The following is a 24,655-nucleotide window of genomic DNA, read 5'->3' on the forward strand; positions in this document are numbered from 1 at the left end:
ATCCACAAACTTTTAATACTCCAGTTACACAAGAAGAAAACACACCATGCCTGAAGGAGCCATTGACAGAATAATGTGAACCTGGAAGCACTAAAATATTAAAATCAGCACGACTGGTCCATGTTTCACACATGCCTCACACATGCACAGCCCTTCTCTTAGCAGGAATTCCCTGCGTGGCAGAAGTAGCTCAGAGTTTTAGGTGAGATGTTGTAATGAGAAGCCAGCTGGGTGAGACTGGAAGCTTAAGGTACACTTCCACATTAAATGCAGCAAACCTGAAACTGAGAAAATTCCATTTTTCCTGCACAAATGCCTCAGTTGGCCTGGTGAACCCGCTGCCGCAGGACACAGAGGTCAGCAGCTCAAGGGGCTTCCCAAATGGGTTAAGGATCTGCAAACAACAATCTCAAAGGAACTGTAAAGATTAATAAAATAAGCAATAGTTTTGGAAAGAATATAAGCTTACAGACTTTACAGTGAAAGCCAAACTCTGATTCTTGGAGTGAAATATAAATTACCACTGGAGAGAGGCCTGTGGGCTTTAGGATTTCTTTCTGTAAGCAGAGTGCAGGGTCTCTGTTGGAGGCACCATCTTGGGCTAGATGGACACATGGTCTGCTCCAGAGTGGCTTTTCCTAGAAAAGCTTCAGTTCTAATCTAAAAAATGCAGCTATTGGCTTCAAATAAAGATCAGCTGCTGGAAATATGGAAATACTTTCTATACTTAAAAAAAAAAGTATGCGTAGGCAAGAAGGCGGCCTCCTGTCAGAGCACTGCATGGGGCTTAATCACTTGGCTCCTGACGCCTTCGGCAGGAGTTGTTCATCCCAAGTCCCATGCAATGTTTCAGGAAAGGCAGCCCACATTCTCATAATTCTCAGAACAGATTTGACTATTTAAAAACTTTGGCATAAAGTTTCTTTAACCAAACAAAACTGAACTCCTTGGGCTAAACCCAACCCTCGAGGAACTCTACTGGAGTCCAGGGTGCAACAGTAGAATTAATCTGGTCCATATTGTTTCTTTCTTCTTCCCTTAGTAAAGGCCTCTCCTGTATTTCTTGTCCTCACCTACCCTGTTTTTTGGAGTAGTTATCTCTTAGGTTTATCACAGTCTATTTGGCTTCCTATGTCTTTTTTTTTTTACCCTCAAAGCCTCAGTGGATTTTATTTTTGTTTGCAGTATAGTAACATCTTGGCTTTCTACAATATACAAACAGAAGGGACATCTGATGTGAGCAGAGGGAAGAAGAACAAATGAGGCTTTATTATTCCCGTTGTAGCATTTGCAAACTGAGACACGGAGAGATTGACTTGTCCAGTGTCAGACAGAAAGTTTGTGCAGAGCTGAACTTTAATTTCCCCAATGCTTCCCTCTTACAACCATCCCTTTGTTTTCTGGGAGAATATAATCCTCCTTTTTCTTCTCTTTACACTTCTTGCTTCCTCCTCCTGCCCTTCGCTCTCCATTATTCCTTCTTTCTGCATTTCTCCCTCAAATATTTACATTTTAAGTGTGCTAAACCCTCTTTAACCCCTTCCTTCCTTTCTTGCACACTATTGTCTGTACCCCCAGGGCTATGAGCATTCCTAGTTTGATTTCTCTGATTTTCTATGAGCCATGGAGAGGAGCTTAGCCAAGGGTTGCTGAGGGCTCTGCCACTGGGATTTTGCTGGCTGAGGCTCATTGGTTCAGAGGCAGAGAGGCCACAGCATTTGGTTGAATAGAAGCAACATGTGCTCTGGACTAGTATTTTAGCACCATCTGGCAGAGCTAAATGGGGCTGGACATTCTGCATCTGCCGATCACTCCTCTGCAGACAGCAGACACCTTCGCTGATGCAAAGAAAGAGCATTTTAGCGCCCTGAGACTCCCAGGAGCCTGCGATGCTCTCCTGCTGCCTTTCCCCACCACAGGCAGCAGGACAGGTTTTGACAAGAACGATGGGCAGACATAAGGACAGCAGGATTGAATCTGAAGGCAGCACCACCCTGAAGAAATACAAAATTTACCTGTAAATATCGTTATACTGAAGACTAACCCAGAGTGATACACTTCACTAACAAAGGTTATTATTCTCCTTAATAACCAGTAAAAAGTAATACTAGCCTCACAGGAAGCATTTACAGTCCTGTGACTGCAGGTCAGAGCATGGCAGGGACAGGGGAAAAGGCAGGTTGGACTAACACCATAGCCCCAGGGCAAGGATGGCAGCTGTCTGGCTCCACCCCAGGTTCACTTTCTCAAGCAAGAACTTCTGACCTGGTGCCCACGATACGTCCACTCTTTCTAAAGGAACAAGTGCAGCAAACAAACCATCTGCATTCAGCACACCTTGAGCAGTAAGCGTGGCCATGGGACGCAGCGCTCATCTGGGGAGATCAGCAAAAGCTAGCACGGACACTGCAGATATTTTCTGTTGAAACACAGCTGGCATTGGCTGTGTTTCTTACCCTCTGCAGAGCAGGGGCTAAGGCATTGCTCTCCAATGGAAATGTAAATAATTCCTGAGATCTCTGTAGGCTTGTGATGGTTTTTCCATGCTATAACCAAAGACCCACACATCATTTAAGCTTGTGGTGGAAGTCTACTAATTTCTGCATGTGTAAGTGTATGTAAACACAGGACTATAGACATAAATGTATGTAAAGTACCTAATAGGTATCTGATGGATGATCCAACCATGAATCTGCTACAGATCTGATCTCTGATACTCCTGCTAGTCGTATACAGAGTAAAGGTTTTTATGCCACCAGATCTAGTGTGCAGACTGACACACAGACCCACACTATGGCCTCAAAATTTGCAAGAATCACCGACACCAAATAGATGGTTTGCACAGAAGACAAATCCCTTGCAACACATGCCAAGCATTTAGCACAGCAGAGACAAAAGTTATTCTCATTACATTGCTGCATTTATTCTAAAATTAAAAGATTAATTTGGGTTTTATATGTAATACTTGGGCTCACTCCAAGACTAATAATATTTTCTCTGTGTTTCCTTATTCTGTCCTTCCTTTTATTACTCATGCACCACTACTGCTGGCTGGAGTATCCTTTTGAACACACCTATTGGTTGGCAACCCTACAGGCTCCGTCTGCTCCCAGGTTTCACCAGTGCTTGTCAGAGGTCCCACAGCTTTTCTGCCCCCTCTACAGTGACAGGTCAGTCCCTCTGATTTCCCACTGCTTGAATCCCCATGATGGGAGAGACCCTGCCAGCTCAGCATCCTTTCCTCCCATGCCTGTGACACGGAGAGAGTCAGGGCTGGGCTTTGGGGGAGCTTGCTAATTGCTGAGATTGTTATTCCTTCCACGAGGTACTTGGCAGTATAGAGCCTCCCAGCACAGCCTTTGAATGTCCACACATTTAAACAGTAGCCTCAGTTTGAAAGCACGCCAAAGAACAGGCAAGGCTTCAAGAAAGATACAGCCGCTTGCAGCCAGCATGCAAATTCATTAGCCTCTGTGCACACGTGGTCTCTAATAAGCTGTGTTCAGCGTCTGAAGCCCAAAACGTTTCACCCTGTGCATCCTACCTAAGCCAACAGCCAGGCTTTGCCTTTTCATACATTTCACAAAAACATTCAAAGCACCAGGAACATGAATTAACGTGCAACCTACAGCAAAGCCTCTGCTTCATCTCCATCTATGAGGGATTTTCATTTTAAACATACACTAATAGAGATGCTAAGAGAATGCAATGACTGTGAATCAATCTTTTACACATTTCCTTTTTATTTTCATCAGGACTTTGGAATCAGGCTGAGATCTTTCAGTTCCTACCCTTAGAAAAATAATTAGATGTTATAGGTAGCCCTGTGGATAGCACATCTGACTGCTAGTCAAAAGACTTGGCTCTATTTGTGGTTCTGCTCCTAAATTGCTTTGTGATCCTGAACAAGTTGTTTTAACAGTGCTAGATTTTGCTTTTCATCTCTACAGAACAGAAATAATGACTGCCCACATTAGTAAAGCACAGTCAAGTCCATAGACCTCAAAAGCACCTTACAAACACAAACTCATTTTGTCTCAAAAAACCTTTCTGAGGCAGGGAACTGTTGCAGTATACTTTTAAAGACAGGCAAAAATGAGGCACTGACAGCAGGAAAGACTTGCTCTGGTGATCATAGAAAGGACTTTTGGGACAGAAAAGGGAGATGTTAAGAGAATTGGAAAAATTGGGTCAACTGACACAAAATCCCGTGTTTTAAGTGTGCAAGGGAAGGATGTGCTGTCCCAGAGATAAACAAGCATATTCAGCACCTTAAGCTTTTAGTCATTCAGTATCTTGCTGTAGATTGTACTATACATCAGTGACCACCCAGATGCAAGAGTCTTTTATGGCGCTAATAAAGAGCTATGGACCATTTGTAATCTGAAGTCACATTTCAAGCATGGCCATAGTTTCTACCCAAGCCTAGTGTGCATGAATATTTTCTTTTCATTTCACTCCCCTCTCAATTACAGTTGGATTCCTTATGGAAACATTCCTCAGAATTTTATAATCCTACAAAAAGTTTAGAACTGCTGATAGATTTCTGTAGGAAAGATGCAAATCCTCTGTGCAGTTGGAGATGTTGGGTACCCAGTGTCTCATCCTCTATGAAATTCTGTAGGTTAGCATCATTTCCCCTAACTGGTACTGGTTTAGTCAACAGGCTTTCTCCAAAAAGCTGCAGCAGGGCATCTGCCACCACCTGTCACATATCAGAGCTGTGCTTAGGGCTTCCCATCCGTCTCTCAGAAAGCCTACCTCTCAGATCCTGAAGGTCCCCAGCCGCCAGTAACTTCTCCAGGACAAAAAAATAAAATAAAATATCTAATTATGTACAACATTCAGGAGGCACTTTGCTGAAACGCCAGCCTTACAAAGGAACCATATGCCAGTGCCTCAAGTGTGCTTTGCAAACATCTGCCTCTCAGGGGGATTTCACGCCAGACAGTAAGAAAGCAACTTTAATTAGAGGCCAATTGAGATCCTTGTTCCAAGGCCTGTGGCTTCCCTAAAAAAAATAAAAAATAAAAAAATCCCAAACCAGCAAAGCAATTGCATTTACTCCCATGTACATTTTCTCTTTTGCTGCAGACTTCTCTTCAGTTTTTCTGACAGGGTTCAAACGTGCCTCATCCAAACAGACACACAGGCTGACAAGGTTCCCATTGCCTTCAGAATGATCCCTTCCTAGGAAGAAGGCTGTGTCTGGTGTGAGTGTCAGAGTGAGGTTTAAATGAGTCATTTCTGATTGTGGTTCATCCAACATTCACAAACTAACACTACACAATTAATCGGACTTACATTTCCCTCTGTCTCATCTCACCTCAAATCCTACCTGATCAGGTACATTTCTTCCTCTGCTCATTCTCTTTGTTCCCTCTTTCTTTCTGCTAGGGATTATTTCATCTTGTAGCTAATGTGTCATCCTGTAAAGATGATTTAAAAACCAAACAAACAAAAACCCAACAAAACAAAACAAAATAACCCACAACCTGCAACTCAAAGGCAAGTTTTCCTTTCCTGTGCATGAATTTCCTGGTTAGGGATACAGCAAGATCCAAGTCCTGAGATCTTGAAAGGGGGCAGGCAAGTAGAGATGTGGGTACGTGGGAGAGCAGCCAAAGCCCTAGCAGGATCGCAGGGGCTGTCCCCACCCCTGAGTGGGACACAGCTCATCCAGACTAGGTGATCACAGGTCTGTGCATGATGCATGTCCAGACAAAAGCAGCAGGAAAGGCAGAAGAAAGCATGTCAGCTTGTGTCAGGTGCAGCACGTCCCCGCAGGGCACAGGGAAGGCTCTCTGTACCCTTACCTGGGGAGCAGGACCTCCCTTCACACTCCACTCTTCTGGCCTTATTTTAGTTTCCCAGTGTCTACCCCTCTGCAAATCAGTTTAAAAACAACTCAGCCCACCAACAGGGACTGTCTATAACCCGTTTGCAGCTGAGTTCAGATTGCCCAGGCCTCCCTAACCAAGCACCGAACTGTAAAGTCGCAGCAGCTCCTCCGAGGGTCTCACAAGGAAACACTCTGGGTGTAACAGCGATCAGTTTAACTTACCCAACAACATCCTAAATCTAAATAAAACCAGGGCAAACATTTTACATACATCAGCGGGAGGGGAAGGCAAGACACTTACAGGACTAAATAATTTATCTGCCTCTCTTACGGATGCTGACATTTTTGACACACATTAAACATTAATGAAAATCATTTTATGGATGGCTGAGTCATGCCAGTCAAAGCATAATCTCCTGCCTCTCCACCTGCCCCTTTCACCCTCATCTGGCTCCTATCTCAGAGAGCAGCCACTTGTAACTCTGACCCCAAAAGAGGCTGGGCTCCCCCAGATGCCAAAGAGCAGAGCAAAAGCACTGAGGGGGCTGAACAGACCCCAGCAAACATATGGGCAAGAACTGAGCCCACCGAGTCCTAACCCCACTGCTGTTAAATTCACAAACCTGCTGCTTTGTTAATTAGCTAACACGAGATGCTGTGAATAATTTTGGAAAGAAAATTACCTCCCTGATTTCTAAAAGCTTCCTAGCCATATTTTTTTTTAAACTTACTATTTTTTCCTTTTCTCAATGTATAAATGCCAATTAAATTACTGCCTGCCTCTGTTTAATGTTAGCCTACTCATACTTTCAGCCCCTCCCTTATGCCAGTACGACCCCTTATGCACAAATCTCTTTAGCATGCTAGTATAAATGTTTATAGCCCTAAGACTTACTGCTGTAAGAAGCTTGACATTTTTTGTGGTAAAAACCTGCAATGTTATTATAATGTTGAATAGAAAAGGATCACCAGTGGGTTGAAAACGCAGCTTTCTTTTAGTTTGTTCCAGCTAAAGACACATATAAAGAGATAACCAGGATTAAAGCTTTTCTAGCTGTCTGGATCTCTTCCTGGGCAAGCAGTCCTTAAATTTACTGAAATGGTACTCACCAGGAGGTAGAGTTACACAAAGCCATTGGACAGCCTTCAGAGATAGAGGATACACATTTAATTTCATCTCACATAACCCATTAGACTTGGAGACTGGACGCCAGAGTTACCAGAAATATGTCCTTCAGCCCAAACATACTTTTCTGTATGGAATGAGCGAAAATATATCTAATAAGATTATTGCCTAAACTCAGTAAATTGGCTTCTTTTCACTAAGGGGGATCTCAGAGCTGCACAAATAACTGGCTGCAGGTTAATGAGATCTGACCAATCTCCAGAGGGTACAAGCTGCTGCTCTATAGATCCCCGACAGCTGGAGTCAAATGACCACCCAACTCATCCCTAAAACACAACAAAATAGTTGGGGCCCCTCTTTTCAGCCCACTGTCAGCTTGCAAATGCAACAGCCACAGACCTGACATTGTCTCTTTTTTTTTTTTCACCAGAGGTGACAGAAGTACAATATATTGACAATTATTTTCTAATTTCTTCTGAAGGAATTTTACTAGTCAGAGATTTCCCTGATCTCAGTTCAACTGAACAGCATCCTCTGGAAAAAACAATTCCAGGCAGGAGAAAACTGTCACATGCAAAGTGTCAGTAATAGTCCACAGAGTTCATTAGGAAGGTCTCCTAAAGATAATGAAACTGTACATTGATCACAGACACCTATTGCAGCCTGAGGTTTCTTACCACGATCTTGCTACGGGCAGCTGTTGAGCCTTGAGTGTAATACTGAGAAGTGGACTGCAATCTAAAGCCAGCTAAGTCAAAAAAAGGACATTTATTACCTTCAGTAAATTAGAGGTGAGGAGAAAACACAGCTCCTCCTTTCCCCCACATCTCCTACTACAGGTGATATTTCAGACCAGTTTTAATAAGCCATTTTTATACTTTTCCCCAGCCAGGAACACTTCCTGCATACACATCTCATTCAAGGCATCCCGGCTCTACAACATAAACATGCATCCATATGCACCTTCTCACATTTTGGCTCCAGATTTGCTGATAAAAGGCCAGACCATGTCCATATTTCCAGCCTTCAACTTGGCCTGGGCTTACCATGACCTTTTCCTGCAAACTCCAGCTCTGCTGCTGGAATGACTTGTCCATTATGTTGGTTGTTCAATAACTCTTAGGCACTACCAAGCTAATATGGCTTTGAATAAATCACAAATCACAGTCAGAAGTCAATGAAACATTAGGAGTGGTGACCAAACAAAAATGGCAGGTTCACTGCACAAAGGAAAAGAAAGAAATGTGCTGATATATTTTTGCCTTCTTCCCAAGTAAAGGCAGAATGCAAGACAGTCTGGAGAGAGTAAATTCTTCATGCTTTGGCTTTGTTATTATAATAATTAATTTATATTAGCAGGTGCACATTAAGAAGATGTGTTTCCACCCCTCTGCCACCACCAGCTGGTACAACATGTGTGTGTCAGTCATAGGAAATAGTAGTTGTGCTGATGCCCCTCACCATCCATCTTGTCTGCATCCTGCCCTGCCTGCAGCTTTCTTGTGGGGTCCAGTGAGCATCACTGGTACAGGGCTGCAAAAACACATCATGGAGAGCAGCTTCTACCCAAAAGTACCTAAAATGGCCAGAACCAGCTATGGTTGGTGACATCCAAACATGTAATGGTATTTCCCATATTTCATGGCAGCTAACTGATTAGCAGAGTGCAGATGTCATAACCAGGGATTTTAGGCAGGACATTTACAATAACCTTCTATAAACCTGACATTTATAAACATGCACTGGAAAAGCAGGTAAGACTTTCCAGCCAAAACTCTTGTTCCTGAGGAACATATCATGGAAATGTTCATGAGTCCACAGACCTCTGTTTTATACATCATCAGGTGGATCCCACCACAGGATTTGGCCCAGTGCCCACCTGCAGGGTTCAGGGATATTACATGGGACTGAGAAGACCAGAAAAATATCCTCTTGCTAACGCCTGCTTAAATTTTGTGATCTGATAAAAATGCAGCCAGTGGAAATCCATCTACCCACTTGCCTGGGAATCCCTATCAAATGTTGCAATATCCATTTATAGCAAGGTGTACGTTAACTCCAGAAAGACAATATACATAACACTGATTACTAATGAAAGTTGCAGGATAAAGCAATAATGACATACTTGTGAATAAAAAAAATGCATACTAAAATATCATGCAAATAATGTTACCATGCAGGAGAGGTACAAAATTCAATTTTTCCAAGTGGTATGCTGGTTTAAATGATATAGACAAACCACCTTTTCATGGCCATGAGATGGTTCTCTGGAAATGTTTTGTGAACTCACAGAGAGAAAAACAAAGGGATAAATAGCCTTTTCTTCCCCTGTACTGAAGAGCCACAGTACTGAGCACACTGCCTGCTATAAGAACACTGACAATTAAGGATGTGTCACCCTGAGCAGTATCTCTGTCTGCACATATCTAATCTGCCCATTACCATCATCCTCAGCCACCGCAACACAACCATGCAGAGAAGTCCTACATTATGAGAATAAATATCCATTGAAGCCAAAATGGCAAGTCAGCTGAGCACGTAAATTGCCCAGATTCTACCCGAGGACAAGAATAATTATCTTTCCAAATCCACTTTAAAACCCTCACTAAAGAATACTTTCTGAAGAGGTCAAGCCCTGATGATAGCTAATACTTTCAAATGAATCTTTGTTATTGCCTAAGTACAAAGAGCTGTTTTAACACATCACGACAGAAGAATACTTCCTCCAGGAAGGAGCTTGCCCCCATTTGTATAGATCACTTAAGTGTTCGGCAAGTCATATGACTTTGTGGCTTTGAAAGGTTGCACTTTGATGTCCAACAGACAGATGTCAGCATAAAAAGGTACGGGGGGAAAAAAAGTACAGGCTCTACACAGCCAGCCCTAATTACCAAACAGCGGTGAGTTTGTGTGTGTGCGCAGCCCAAATAAGCAATAGCAACCAAGCTACCTCCTCCAACCTTTGCTGTTTAGCACTGTAGTGTAGCTACAAAAGTGCCAGTAAGGTGAAGTGCCCTAAGACATCACTACCTGCTCAGCAACATGGCTATTAACTGCTTACACTGTCCCTTGCTCAGGCGCACCCACCACTGCCAAAAAATAGCTACCCAGCATTATAGAGTACTTAAAGCTGTAACATCAGTTAGTCCCTTGGGTGTCAATTGTTTGAGGAATAGTATGTTGTAGCTTATGCTACCACTGGCTCTGTTGTTCTGGGGACAAACAGAAGGCTTCTGTCATCAGTGTTTTCAATCCAGGCCTTTTCACAAGTGCTGCTATTCAATTATAATGATTGTTTTGTTAAGTGTGGTTCTACTTGGAAAACTGACTCCATAAAAATAGGATCATGGAGTTCATGTTTATTGCATCTCAATGATTTCCAGATCAAACACAGTCATTTTACAAGAAAAAAGGATGCTTGGTTTGTTTTTCCAACTACCAGGTCTACAAACTCATGCTGGGATCTAGAAGTTAAGTTGTCATCTTTTTGGCTTGTACGACTGCAAAAGGAATAAAAAAGAATTTTGCTCGCCCACTCCTGAAATAGCTGTGTATTTCCAGCTTCAACAGAGATAATAAGGAATAAAAATGAGGACAATATTTTCAAACCCACTTATCTAATTCTGTGCTTCAGGGCTCTGGAAAGGTAATCTGATTTTAAAAGCTACTCCAAGGGCAACTTGAAGTGACAAAACTTAAGTACCAGTTAAAATCTTATTGCATATTTAGGTACCTAAATAGTATGTACCTAACATTTTTCAAAACCATTCCCCTTAATTTAACCCGCAAATTAATCAGATTCGCATGTGATTACACATAGATAGCAGATCATTTAAGTAGGAAGGTACTATTTTTATATAGACACTTGTCGGAGCAGAATTGCACGTTAAACTGAAATTTATGAGTCCGCAAGCTGAGTCTGTATGAACTATTTGACAGCTGCAAATTATTGTGTTACAGACACTGCCAACTTGCTTACACAGACACATGTGTGTACATGTAATTTAACCATTCCCCAGCTGTCTGTACAACCTCAGCATTGTAGGGGTTAGCAGGTTTCCTGTCTGGCAGCTCCTGTAATCAGGTATCTGAGGCTCACTACCATGAGAGAAAGAAGTGGTTCTAGGGGCAGAGGAACTCCTGAAATGTGTTTCGCTATAGATTAGCTTCCTACCATGTTGACAGACAGATTCCCAAACTGTTGTGTTCCCTACAGCAAAGCCTCCACTTTTCAGCCCTGCCTTTGCTTCTCCCCATTTTATCCCCTCAATATGCCTAGGCTCTTTACTTCTGGGCTGCTGTGCCAATTGGTTTTGGATGCTACTGGTCAAAAAAATACTTTATCCCTAATGCTGCTCTGTAGATCCCAGTACAACGATTGCCTTGAGTCTTTCAAAGATTCAAAGGAGTCTTAGCTAACAGCTGTATGTGAAACATGGATTTATTGGGGGTAAACTAAGGAAAGCCATTAACCTGATGTCAAGAAGTGTTTCCCCAAGACCCATAGTACAGCCACAGTTATGCTGACCATCCTATCCACGTTCAGGCTTTGCCTCCTCCTGCCTTATGCCTTCGGGAGTTAATTGCAACATCTGACAGCAAACAAAGAGGTAATGCAGAAGAGCTTACAGGAAAAGTAGGCTGAAAATAAAGGCTGGGAACATGGCCAGCATTTACAGATGTACTGAGTTAATGAGTTTGGAGGTACTTTCCAAAATATTACCCGGTTTTACACACCCGTTTTTTTCCACAAGCCAGAGGTGCCTGCTTGCACGGGCAGTCCTGCCAGACCGTTCCTGCAGCATTACTGCAGCTCTGTCCCCTTCTCCATCCCCCTCCAACAAGGACAAGCAAGGGTGTTTAATTAAATCCAAATGTTATCATTTCTAGCTAAGTGTAAAATTGTTGATTTGGAAAGCACCGTGCCTGGCTTTCATCGTTAAGGAATGCTGTGATCAATGTAACATCAGGCCAATTACAGCAGTTATGGTGCTGAGAGATGTATTTCTGTTCCCTTTATGTATTCAGGTGCAAAGAAAAGTGCAACAGCAAATGCTAATTGCACTGTTTAGAACATCCTCACTCCCAAGGAGCTCCTCCCGGAGCCCCTTCAATCACAGAGCTACTTAGTGCCAGGCAATTGCCAATCCTTCTCCAGTCCAGCCCCAGTCAAGGTCTTGCCTGCGATGATCAAGTCTGCCTACAGATTTTAGAAACCCAAAATCACGCAAGACAAAGTAGTTGCTCCTGCAAACAAGCCACTGCTGACTTGCCTTCATAAACTGTCAGGGGGATGCTGAAATGAGCACAGCAAGGAGGAATGGGTGTACTTGTGGCTCACTCCGTCCTCCAGATGATATTTTCCCAGCACGTAGTCACAGCTCGTGCTATTTGAGTCATCCTCATCTGAGAATGCAAATAGTTCCCAACTGGTAATATAGCATTTCTGTTTTTAGGCTTAGATCTCAGCTTCTCTCATGATGCTTCAAGCTGAGCTGGGTCCTGGAGACCCAGGAGCTCTTCAATGTCAGAGAGAAGGGTCTGGGTACATCCTTTATGTGCTTCACAGACAAAGACATCAGCAGCAGGTCCTGAAGCAGGGGCTGAAGGAGCTGGGAGCAACTTCCCATAGCACAGTTTGTTCTGATGTTTGCACAATGTTGCCCTGAAGACTAAATTTCTGCCCTGGAAAAGCTGCTCCTTGTGCTCCGCTGTGCAAAGGGTGCTGTTCCAAACCCCAGCCTCATATCAATGGGATAGACCTTGAATAGCTCTAATTTTCATCCAGATTGGCCACAGTAAGGGAAAGTCCGTGTTGCAAAAAAAACTAGCCAGTGCAGCTGCTGGAGGAAGGATGGTTGGCAATAAAATGCCTTGGTGTGGAGGGAAAAGGGAGCCCTCCCAATACCACTGGATTTAGACTTTGGATTAAACCCTGTCCTTAGTCATGCCAATGCAGAGAGGAGCAGCTCTATGCAGTTTTCACAGAACTATAGATTTATTCCACCAAAACCATGCTTTCTCTGTGAATTATTTTAATTCCTTCTAAGAAGAAAGGGATATGCCTTGCAGCCTACAGCAGAGGACTTCTCACAGTTACTGACTCAGAACTCAATGCTTACTGCTGGATTCCCAAGAAAAATAACATCAAGTTGGAGTTTAGGTTGAGTAAATTCAGATATCTGAAAGCAAAAGTAGCATTTTGTGGAACGTTCTAATTATTGCGGACAGAAGATTCAGAGCTAAGTTAAATGTAAAAGCAAACCAAGATGACTAAGGTATGGAAATAGGTGTCAAGGCAACAAAATTGCAGAGACCCTTCAGGAATGCTAGAAAACAAGTGCACAGCTACAGCTATTGTGCAGTACTGATAGCTTCACATTAACTTGATATTGAAAGCCCATTTCATTTTTTATCTTTTCCTTATTAAATTATTTTAGGATGAGAAAAAGGAGACCATATATCTGTCTGCCAAGAGTATGCAGGTACACCACATTAATCTAGCGATAAAGCCATCATGGACAATCCCTTGGCTCAAAGCCTGGGGATGTATACCCTACTCAAAAGTTGCTTATAAATTAATTTAGCCCAGGAAACAGTTATTGCCTCATAAACATGGGATGTTTCTAACCTTTCATTTACCTATTCTCCTTCAAAAATAGAAGCTGGCAGAGATGCCCAGACATCAATACAAGTCATAACCCTTTTTTGTGGCTGGTTTAAGCAAGCTCTCCATAAATCAACACTGAACCCACACTTGCATTTTATTCCTTGGAAGAAAACAGCCTGCTCTTCCTTGTCTTACCCTCTCCAAATGCCTGTGGAGGATCCATGTCACAGCGAAGAATAAAAGCTGCAGGTGGCCCAATAAGTGAGACCTTCCCCCAGTTCCATGCGGCTCTGCCTGGGATCCTGCTGTGCCAGCTCTGGTCTCCAGGAAGCTCTGACATTTTCCCTGATGGTCCCAAGATAAGGAAGGATAACGGTTACTGGGGTTTTGCTCTTGAATCCTGGCCACAGACGTAATGTATGACCACACGCAGATTGTTTGCTTCTCCTGCATCTTGGTTCACCCATATGCTGAGGACATTGTGCTTCCTTACCTTCTCAGAGCAACCGCGGAGTCTGGAAGCAGCATCTTGTCTCTTTACTGGCCAAAAAAATTTCTTACCATCAGTGGTAAGTGGGTGTTTTCTCTGTACAGTTTGCTCTAAGGCAAATTAAAAGCCAGAAAGAAAAGATGTAAAGCTGTTCTTGAAAGAAAATATGTCCATCTCTAGAAAACTGAGAAAATATTCAAGTGCCACTCATTTAGCAATGCTGCCAAGTAAGTCTCGAGCGTAAGTCTGCTGGCCACTTAAACTTCATTGGGTGTAATCAGTCCAATCCACAGGTCATTTCCAGCACATGGTGGTCACAAACAGTTGTTCTCAGCTGCCCTGCTGACCGATTTTGATCCAGTGAAGACCTTCATGTACAACCCACCATCCAGCACTAATTTTTAGTGGAGCAAATGAAAAATAAGAGTAGAGAATACCTCATTCAGAAAGAAAAGTAGCTTGTCTGAGTGATCCCTGAGCTTCCAGCACACACATCCTCGAGCAGCATCACTCATACCCCAGCACAGCCACCATGGAGGCTCGGAGGCAAAGTGCTGAGCTGGTGAAGGAAGAGCGGGATGGGAAAGCCAAGTCTCTCATTGAGGTCATGCATGGGGTTATCACAGGCTCAGGATAAGCCCCTGTCCCCTTGCGCGGAGCCCTGTGCCATGCGCCACCCTGCCTCCCCTGACAAAGGCCAGGACTGTATCCATCATTTGCTTATCCTCTACACGGCAGTTGTTTACAGGCAATTTTAATGAACACTTCAAAAAGGCACTTGTCTCAGGAGTCTGTTTACACATTCTCCATCTTCTGAGCTTTCAAACACTTCATTAGATCTGAAATTCCCACCACAGCAAGCAGTGATCTTCAGAAGACATTGAGTCTAGGTTCTGGAAGTGGCATTTAAGTGCAGAGTGGGTGTTAGCCCAGATATCTTCCTCCTCAAGCCTTCCTTACATCTGACAGTGACTGCACCAAATTTCTGAGCAATAACAGCTCCAAAAGTTGGCAGATTTGAAAATAAAGCACGAGACTACAAACTTACTTGCCTAGGTGCTGTTGCATATAATTTCTCTATCTACAAGCTTGAAAGCTGACAACACAGTTGCAGAAATGACCTGTGGCATGGGGCAACAAGCACAAGTCTTTTGTAAAATGTTTTTTTGCAGGAGCAAGAACAACTGGTTGCAAAAACCTTCGACCTTTATGATATACGCCCCAACCCTGTGTGGGATTTTCAGTGAAATGAGGATGAAGACTTGGTCCTTAATAGGAAAACCTAGACACTGAAATCTGGAGTAATCAGTTGTTGGTATCTACTCAGGTGATGCAGCTCTGACATGAAATTACCTCTAATTTAAAGCGCCTGTCCCATATGGCTGCAAGTGAAGTGCTAATCAGGGCATGGAGAGGAAGGTGGCAGTGGCTACAAAACCAAGACAGCTTCAGAAAAGACAAACTCTCCCTGCTCCCAGTTTTCCAGTCAGAGAATCATCTCTAGAATAAAACCACTATTGCTAAAGAGGAGACTCACCAGAGGCACTAAAACCTCCCACTCTGGAAATACTGGGTTTGATGGAGACAGTGATTTTAAATTGTGTCAGCTAACCAATACCATCACCAAAGAAATTCAGAAGAAATTTGTATCAAAAATGAGGAAAAATGGTAATGGGCAGCAGAGGAATGTTGTATGAAGATATTAATGACTAGATGATCTTTGTCTTTCATCCCAGTTTCCTGTGAGGGAAACCAGGTCTCACACAGGACTTCTTCTATCTGTGAGCCAAATTGTTCCTTCAGACAGGAGAATGATCCAAGATCCCCAATGCATCTCTACCACGTTAGGTCCCATCCACATGTTCTTCTGGCACAGAAGTCCAAATTCCAGGGCCTTTTTTAGGCCAAGACCTGTTTTTTATTGTGAGGGGTCTTTTACTGAAAGTCAGTCAGTGAGTCATAGAGAGACATGCTCATCTCCAAGCTCTCCAGGCTGGAGCCGCATCGCCTTATAGGAGGTTCCTGTTAGGGAACTTGTGTCATCTGGGAGACAATGCTTATCATTTATTCAGGCTGCATGCTTTTTTATTCAAGCCACAGGTACACATTATTGCTTGAAAACAGGGTAGTCCAGCTACCCTGTTTTATTCCTTTAAGCCAACGAGAATTTATATGCATTTAATGGAATACATAGGTCTTTCCTAAAAGAACAAGATTGTGTGATAGCTCAGAACTGTCAGGCCTTTCCAGCTGAAAGCTGGGATGAAAATGAACAATTAAATGGTGAAAATGAGGATAATGGGTCAAAAAAGAGAAAGTGAGAAAAGAAAACCCTCGTGCTTTTTAATGAAAATATTATCCTTCTGAATTGAGTTATTAAAAGTCAAAAGAACAAAATTTGAATGTGGTATGAGTTTAAAATAAAATACATTTTTATACAGTTTTTTTCCATCCTGTCTTCTAAACAGTCAATAATCTATTGCACATAAAACTGTAGGATGGTAATAGGAAACAGAGTCTGGTCCCATGGCAGGAAATAAACTCTTATCAATGGCTTTTGCAGATCTCAGTCAAACAGTTGGGAATTTGGTAGTCCTGAAAATTAATACTTAAGATCATGTTCTTAGAGAATGATATAGCAAATACACTTATTAGTAATGAGTCCATACTGGATTTTTTTTTTTTTGCAATAAAGATAACCGTTGAATAAGAAACTCAGCCATTTACTGGTTTGGACTTTGTCAGGATTCCTGGTAACAGCATGGAAGAGAAAACCCACGTAATTTGTTTGGCAAACTGAGACAGACTCGAGCTTCCAAGCAAGCACAAACAAGAGATTTTTAGCATCTCACGAGCCGAGCTAAAGACAATAACAGAGCATTATATAACATGACAGAAACCCATTTTCACCACAATCCATTAGTGCAGCTGAATCACTCAATTCTGCAAACTGCACTGATCATTCAACATTAATTGGGGAAAATTACACCATAATTTATGACTTTTCTCTGTCTTAATTACTTATGGAAGGAAATCGTGAGGAACTAACAATTAAGATTATGGGGGAGAGCTTCAGAATAATTTGCTGAACATGAGTGTCCTTTCTTTTTCTTCCCCTCTCTCTACTTACAATAGACTAGTAACAACTTATCTGTTGGTTACTTGTTTCATCATTTACAACTATGTCCCAATATCCAACTCATAGAAAACAGAAAATTCACAGCCGCCTTTCTCTAGATGCATGGATAGGACCTGTGTCCATACTTGTATGAGAGACACCCAACAGCCAGTGGACATCCTAGGGTGATACTATAGTGGAAAGCATTTTTAGAAGAGAGGAAATAAAAAGTGCAATCAGTATAGCAGGGAGATCTGGAAACCAAGGGAGGAATCCACAAGTTAGAGGCCTATGCATCATTACAGAGCAACAGTCCTGGCACAGTACAGCTTGTGCACAGGGCCTGTGCCTGTCTTTATCCAGAAAGTTGATTTGGACACTTAATGAAATCCAGAAATCTTTTCAAACAAGACCTAATAACTACTGCTTATCTTAAATGCACAGAAAAGGAAATTTAACTTAGACTCAAAGGCAAAATACATAGAAGAAGAAAACCTCTAGCAATGTAACCTCATAACCTATTATTTCTTTCACAGCCTGTTATTCCTTGCATATTGTCAGCCCTCTTCAGCTAAATGCCCATGCTATTTTAAAGACTATAAATCAGTGCCAGTGCAAATAGATGTTGTAAATTCATACAGATGAGGAAGACATACACCCAAGCCATAATTCTTTATTCCAGGCTAACTTGCTCAAGTTATAATCTTCATTTTTGTACACAAAAAAGGCCTGAGTGATCCATTTTTCCATGGTGATCAGACGACAGCATGTGGGGTTGATAAGAGTGTCCTGATATTTGGCAGTAAAACCTCATCAAACCTTTCCAGACAAGATAATATTTACATCCAGGATCTGAAATAAAAGCAGTATGCAATTTCTTGCCCAAGCTGAAAATTCATGATCATTTTGCTCCCATTTTACTCCTGTCACACTCTGTTTTCTTAAGCAGAAGGCATTTGTTAAAGAAAAAAACCTAAAGGAGTTGACATGAATAAAATGGCTTTGGTTTCTACTCTGCCTTCCTGTTTACTAAGTAGCAAATCTTGTCTGAATTTCTCTACAATATGCAAAGATAACTAGCAGCTAAATAACATACTGAAAGCAAACATATCATTACAAGACCAAGTCAATACATACAATCCATGCAAGGAACACCCTCTGAACAAGATGAGAATTCTTGACATGGAGTGATTACAGATTCAGTACCAGCTGGTAGGATGGAGCGTATTAATCAGAGAAGTTGGCCCTTAGTTTATGTTTTTGAAGATAACCTGTCTTTAAACAACAAACGAGGCCAGCTAGAGACTGGTGATAGATTCAAATGATGGCTGTTTTTTCAAGGAAGAACACAAAACTGTGTTGGTGCAAAGGGTGATGATGCCTTTCCACTTCTTTGAGTGCAGAGTGGAGAAGCAAAGAAGGATTTTTGTGGACAGCTCACATGAGGTTGTCTTCACATCAAACAGCAGTGAAGCGTGCAGATAATCAAGCAGCTATAAGTGCACTTGAGAAGGTATTACAATGAAATGCTTGGCAGAGCCATTGCTCATCTTCCAGGCAAGAGAAATGACTGTCCAAACCTGCTGTGTCACTAGTGCTCAAGTCAGCCTCTCCAACCTCTGAGTGTCATTGCCACCGCAACCACAAGAACAACTCTACCATCTGGAAATTATTTCTTGATCCTGCTCACTGAAGGAATTTGGGTGTGGAATGGAGATATTCAGGGCAGTAAAAAAGTAGAGCCTGAGCAGCAACAGCTGAGTATGGCTTCAGACTGGAGATGCTCTTTGCTCTGTCCCCACAGTCCACCCTCACTAGTATTAGCCATGCAGGCCTGGAGAAGAGCCCTGAGTGAGATGGGGTTGTGTTATGTTCCCCTGTGTACATGGACCAATTTCCTTGTATTATGAGAGAAGCATCATCCTCCTAAGCCCAACGATGAGACACATCCTTTCCTCTGCCAAATTTCTCATCTACCAGGTGTCTCTATGAGAAACAATGCTTGTTCCTGTTCTTTCCTGTAGCAGCAAACCAAAAATAACAAAAAGCACTACTGAGCATTTTGTGACTGCTTTGAAATACCACAAATGCTTCTGATAACAGACCAGAATTTTCAAAGGGATGTCCATTTGGGGAACCTAGTTTCTTAGCAACTACAGGAGACAACTTAAGAAGCAAAGATTTTAAGATGATGAGCATGCTCTAAACCTAGAATCTTGTTAGGAGGCTCCAGTATGGTGACTTGAAAATATATTGTCATATCAAGCACAGCCTTCTGTATCTTATCCACTTTGCATCCTCCTCCTGCTCCCAATAAAGCAAATAGGTGTTTTTGTCGTGCTGTAAGCAGGTCCTGTTTCCATTAAAATCAGTCTTTCAGCACACTTAGGAAGTTCAAACAAGCACTTGGCTCTAAATCTGAGGGTTTTATCCAGAAAACGATGTTAGCCTTTCTGTATGTAGGAAATGCTGCAGATTGACCTAGCGCCTCTGAAACAGGGTTTTAGTACCTCTCTTGTGTCAGTCACAAAAGTGACCATGGAAAAAATGTTAATTGTTATTAAAAGGGAAAGTCAGTTCCCAAAATAAGATACACCACACTCCATCACTTCTCTGCCAAGCATTCCCATGTACTTAACCACTCCACTAGGAAAAGAGATTAAAGACAACTGTATAGCTTGGATTATCAAATGACAAACTCTTTCAACCTGCAATTCTGAAAGGATAATGTTCTGGCATCCCACCCCACACTTCAGCAGCTGGAATATCAGGTAAAACCAAGGCTTGCTGAATCCACCGCTAGTGAGAATCAGACTTTACACTGTGATATGAGTTTCCTTTTATTGTTGGAGGGGAGTTTTTCTATTAATCCAAAATGAAGAGCAGCGCAGCTGAGCAGAACACAGGGTAGTTTTGTCCTTTTCACTTGCCTTGCTGAATGGCCTGTCAGTGGTTCAGTCTATGTATGGTGAATGCTAAAATACTGGTTCAGACTCGAGTCCTCAATAGACCTGTTGTGGTACCAGGCAGCCTTGTAATTCCCACTGCTGCAAGAGCAGCACAGCATAACAAAAAAAATCCCCTTCCAAAACCCTAAACATCCTCCTCCCACCCCCACATTTAGTAATGCTTCTGCTCTCCATTTCTGCCTCCTCTTTCTGCATTGCTGAATATGCATCAGGGACCTGCTCTGTTGCATTTCAGTGCTGCACTTTACCCCAGCTCTCCACTGGGAAACAGGAATCACTTCAGGTGCCTCTTCAGGCAAATTTATTTGTTAGCCTCCTGTTTCGCCCCTCTCCTCCTCCCTGCGACTTTTTCTGATCTCTGAATAATTTGTTCACACGCTATTTCTTCCTTTGGCATTAGAAGGCATAAATCAAAACACAAGAACTGCAAGGTCTTACATTTCCAGAATCTACTACTTTTTTTGTTGATTTGGGAAAAAAAAAAAAAAAAATCTATATGTCAAGTATGATGGAGTCACAATTGCTTTTTTATCACAGGCTGATGGAAATTGAGTTTAACCCAAATTTGTGCCAAAGAAGAACCCTTCACCTCTCCTTCCCCCATCAATTTAAAAACAGAAGAGTTCCCCAAACTTCGGCTCGTTTTCTGCCAGCAACCATCAGGCTGCTGTTTGCAGACTGCTGCCCAGCCCAATGTGCCTGGCTGCTGGGCTCCTTCCCTCTGTGGTCCCACCACAGCCTCTGGTCTCCCTTGATCCTGGGACAGAGGTTTGAGTAAGGCTTGCTGCTGAGTCCAGGCACCTCCTGTCAGCTTCACTATTTGTCACCACAGGGCAGCAGGAGTGATGTTGTGGACAGGGAATCACCATGACAAGCCTGGCTCAGGGGCTCTGACAGTCAGGGTCAGTATGGCAGGACAAAATTACCACAGGGTGAGGAAGTGCTGGGCCAGGTAGCAGTGGGATTCACTCCAGTAGCTGCTCAGCAAGAGAAACTCTTACTGTCCCCTAAGATGTTTTTCCTGCTCTCCTGGACAAAATCCCCTTTTGTCATTAAATTACTCTCACGAGATCTTTAGGCTGACAGGTCCAGAGTAACAGCACACACTATAGATGCAAAGATTAGAAAATCCTCTATCTGTACTCAAGAAATAAGAGAGCAGGTCAGCACGTTTTTATCTGTTAAAGGCTCTACCATCCTGCATCATCTCTACAATCTTCCTATGGAGAAATTCTGCCTGTGATTCAAGGACAAATGTTCACACTTCAGCAGTGTACCTCACAAGCATTTCCATCTGGTTTTGGACTCCAACAACCTAAAATCTACAGTAATAAGTTCAAAGAAGTGACATTAACACAGAGTCTTGTTTAATTACCACCAGCCCTCAGAAGCTGTTTGATACTAGTGAGTGCTCTTTAGAAGGATCAACACCTCACATATGAGTCCCTGAAGCACATAATTCTACACCCAAAAACAACATCTGAAAGCCAAAAGTGACTGCCTGAGTCTTGCAGACGACCTCAGTGGAAACAAACATGCACATACAATAGCACCCAACTATTGCAGCAACTTGAAGCCGCCACAGACAGCAAAGCCAAAGGTGAAGCTCAGTCACACTGAAATAGATTTTTCATCACAGCCCTAATCCTGAAAGTGCAAAGATGCATCTTGCAGAGTCAGGTCAGCAGGAAGTTATTTTGGCTTTCTACATCCTATATCTCTGAGAAGAGGAAATAGTTGCAAGTAAGCAGAAATTTGTAAGGCATGTTACTTTGAAGATGGTTGTTATGCTGGGTTGCTTTACAGATGTCAGAATTAATTACCACATAATTTCCTTTCATTAAGAAAGTATTTTTTGTATCTGGATTTCACCAGCTGCAATGCCTGAGACAACATTTAAAGCATCAAAGAAGGGCTTTCACCACTTTAGAGCATTGGGGTTTGTAACCACTTCTACAAATCTGCAGAATTTATGGATGAAGTGTGTTTGTAAAATGTGATCCCAGATTCCAAGAAACAAGATCCCAAATAATTCAAAGCTAAACAAGGGCTCACACAAATGTTAAACTGTGAGGTCTTGTCTTTTAATTACAGGAGCTTCCAAGCATAAAGAGAGTGCAGTCAGAGTCAAGTCATCATCCAGCTATCTCTTCCCAGAACTCACTGGTAGTAACCACTAAGGTCTGCATCCCTGCTAGAGGATGCTAGCAAGGCTGAATGCTCTATTAATGATCCATATGCCATTAGTAAAGATTATATACACACACACACACAAACTTCCAAAGGCCAATATGTTTTAGCCAATCTGTGAAAACTGGGCAATTAGTGCAAATTCTCCTGTTAAGAGCTAGTGTCCTCAGTTAACAATTCATGACAGATCACTGAAAACAATTACAGTTGTTAACATACAAGGCACTAATGACATTTACAGTGTGAAGTCATGTGGTGCCTGGGCACGATGTAGATATTTTATAATAGAGCATGTTCTAAACCTCCTCATTAGTGACTACCAGAAATGCCAGCTTAGGATCGCAGTTCCTTTGAATAAAAATGTAAAAGGAGTAATACATTTCTGGTGATGCATACTACAGTTCACTGGAGTTGTCTGCTTAAAAACAAGAAAAAGAGAGAAAGAGGAGGCAAAAAGACAAACCCTTGTTCCCTTGGGACATCTACTCTCTGGACAGGTCTTCCAAAAAGGTGCTTTTAGCACCTGTCTAATTGCTGCTCTTCTCAGACTCCTGCTGTTCTCCAGGTCCCTGTCCCCATCTGCCATGTTTGCAGGGATGGGGAGTGGGTTACTGCAAGAAAACAATAGCAATAATGGGCACACACCATGGAGATAGATTTAAAATTCAGGTCTCCTGGGCAATCCCTCTGCTTCCCCTCTCTTTTAAAAAAGCAGAGGAGTTCCCTTTCTGTAGCCAATAGATGGGATTTGACTCCTGTAGCCTTTTTTTTTAGCACTCCACCAGTTTTAATTGTGATGGAAGGAATGGTATTGCTCCTCTAGCTTTACAAATTCTGTTCCTAAGGGAAAGTCAAACAAGGTTGTTTTTATTCCAATTTTGAAAGAAAACAAATTTGGCAATGTAGAAATTTTCCATAAAGCAGACTTCCCAATGTTGACCAACTGTCATTCTAATGCTTTAGTGGGCATTATAAAGAAAAAAAAAAAAAAAAAAAAAGCTGAAACAGATGGAATACCTGGAAAAATTAAATAGAAACTCTTGATTTAAGAAAAATATAAATTGATGGAGTAACCTGCATTAGATGCAGAATTAAAATGCACATGGGAAATAAACTGGAATACCTTGCTCAGTTTTTGTTCATCACAGGTCATCAAGCTAAAATGAGAAAAGCAAACTTTCAGTGTTTTACTAACCTGAGTTATGGAATAGAAAGTGGTCTAGGACTGCTCCCAAAGCAGTTTGGAAAAATATGCATTTTTAAAAAGGCTGATTCCTCTTGGCAAATTCATAACAGAATATGGCCACAAGCTGTAGAGGACAGACCACACACATGCTTACTGGACAATCAGCAACTGGACAAAAGTCTTTCTTCTGATTTAATGATATAAACTTGATGGTTACCAATATTTACTTAGTCTGTAAATAAAGGTCGTGGTTTGGTAACAGTTCTCTGCTAGGAGGGCTTATTTAAGCATGTTCTTAAACATTCCAGAAAGCGATGGAATACAAGGACACGGTCGTGGCCTTTTCTCAATCAAAAAAAAAAATCCCTCGTCGCATATTAAAAGGAAAATCCCAACCCAAAGGAACACAAAGAAGATGTCAAAGAGTGAAAACTGAACTGAAGCTCGAACACAAAACACAAAGAAATTTGTCGTCAAGGCTTGAAAAATACATTTTTCCTATTTGCTAGGAGTGACTCAGTGGCTTTGGCCAGTACCAACATGTCACGAAGCCCTCACACACCTCTATGATTTTGTATTGCTCCTTTAAAACAACCTCTGGAAACACTGGAAGCCCAAAGCAGACCTGTCAAAACTCACACAAAATCAGGGTATTTTCCTCCTTTTTTCTTTTATCCTATGAAACATACTCAATCTAGAAAAGCAGAAGACACCCCCTGCAAACCCCACACAGCCTTTTCTTTCTTTGTTTTCTTCAATGGCAATAGCAAGAAAGATTTTCATAGAGCACTGAAGATGAACAATCCAGTTAATAACATTGCAGGAAATTCACACATCTGGGATAAAAGCAAGCTTCATCTCGACAGCTGTTTGAAATGTATCAGATAGTCTCATTATGTTGAAAAATATATTCTCGGTACAAATTTTAGATGACTCAGACAACTTTCTGTTCTAAATTTATTAACTTACAATGTAATGCTTTCTTATGAATATCCTGCAAGTTAATTTCCAGAGACCTGAAGATCTCTCGAGATTTAAAGATATTCAACGGACTCCCAGTTAGAAGAAACCACAGCTGAGCTAAGTGGGTGTCGATCCAGCGTAACTCCCCTGAGACATCCAGG

General features: G+C 42.1%; 1 protein-coding gene across 11 annotated transcripts in view; it reads right to left on the reverse strand.

The window, feature by feature from the left end:
* The window catches only part of KALRN (kalirin RhoGEF kinase), a 510,474-nt gene that overhangs the window by 351,196 nt on the left and 134,623 nt on the right, over window positions 1-24,655 (reverse strand). The window contains exon 1 of one of the 11 annotated variants that reach the window (XM_065070492.1): window positions 13,774-14,080. The exons of the other annotated variants lie outside the window; for them this stretch is intronic. Coding sequence (XP_064926564.1) covers window positions 13,774-13,918 — 145 coding nt within the window. The 5' untranslated portion in view covers window positions 13,919-14,080. Of the gene's footprint in view, window positions 1-13,773; window positions 14,081-24,655 lie in introns of those variants that run through there. 11 annotated transcript variants of the gene reach the window in all.

The sequence above is a fragment of the Columba livia genome, chromosome 7 (assembly GCF_036013475.1).
Source record: "Columba livia isolate bColLiv1 breed racing homer chromosome 7, bColLiv1.pat.W.v2, whole genome shotgun sequence".
Taxonomy (NCBI): domain Eukaryota; kingdom Metazoa; phylum Chordata; class Aves; order Columbiformes; family Columbidae; genus Columba; species Columba livia.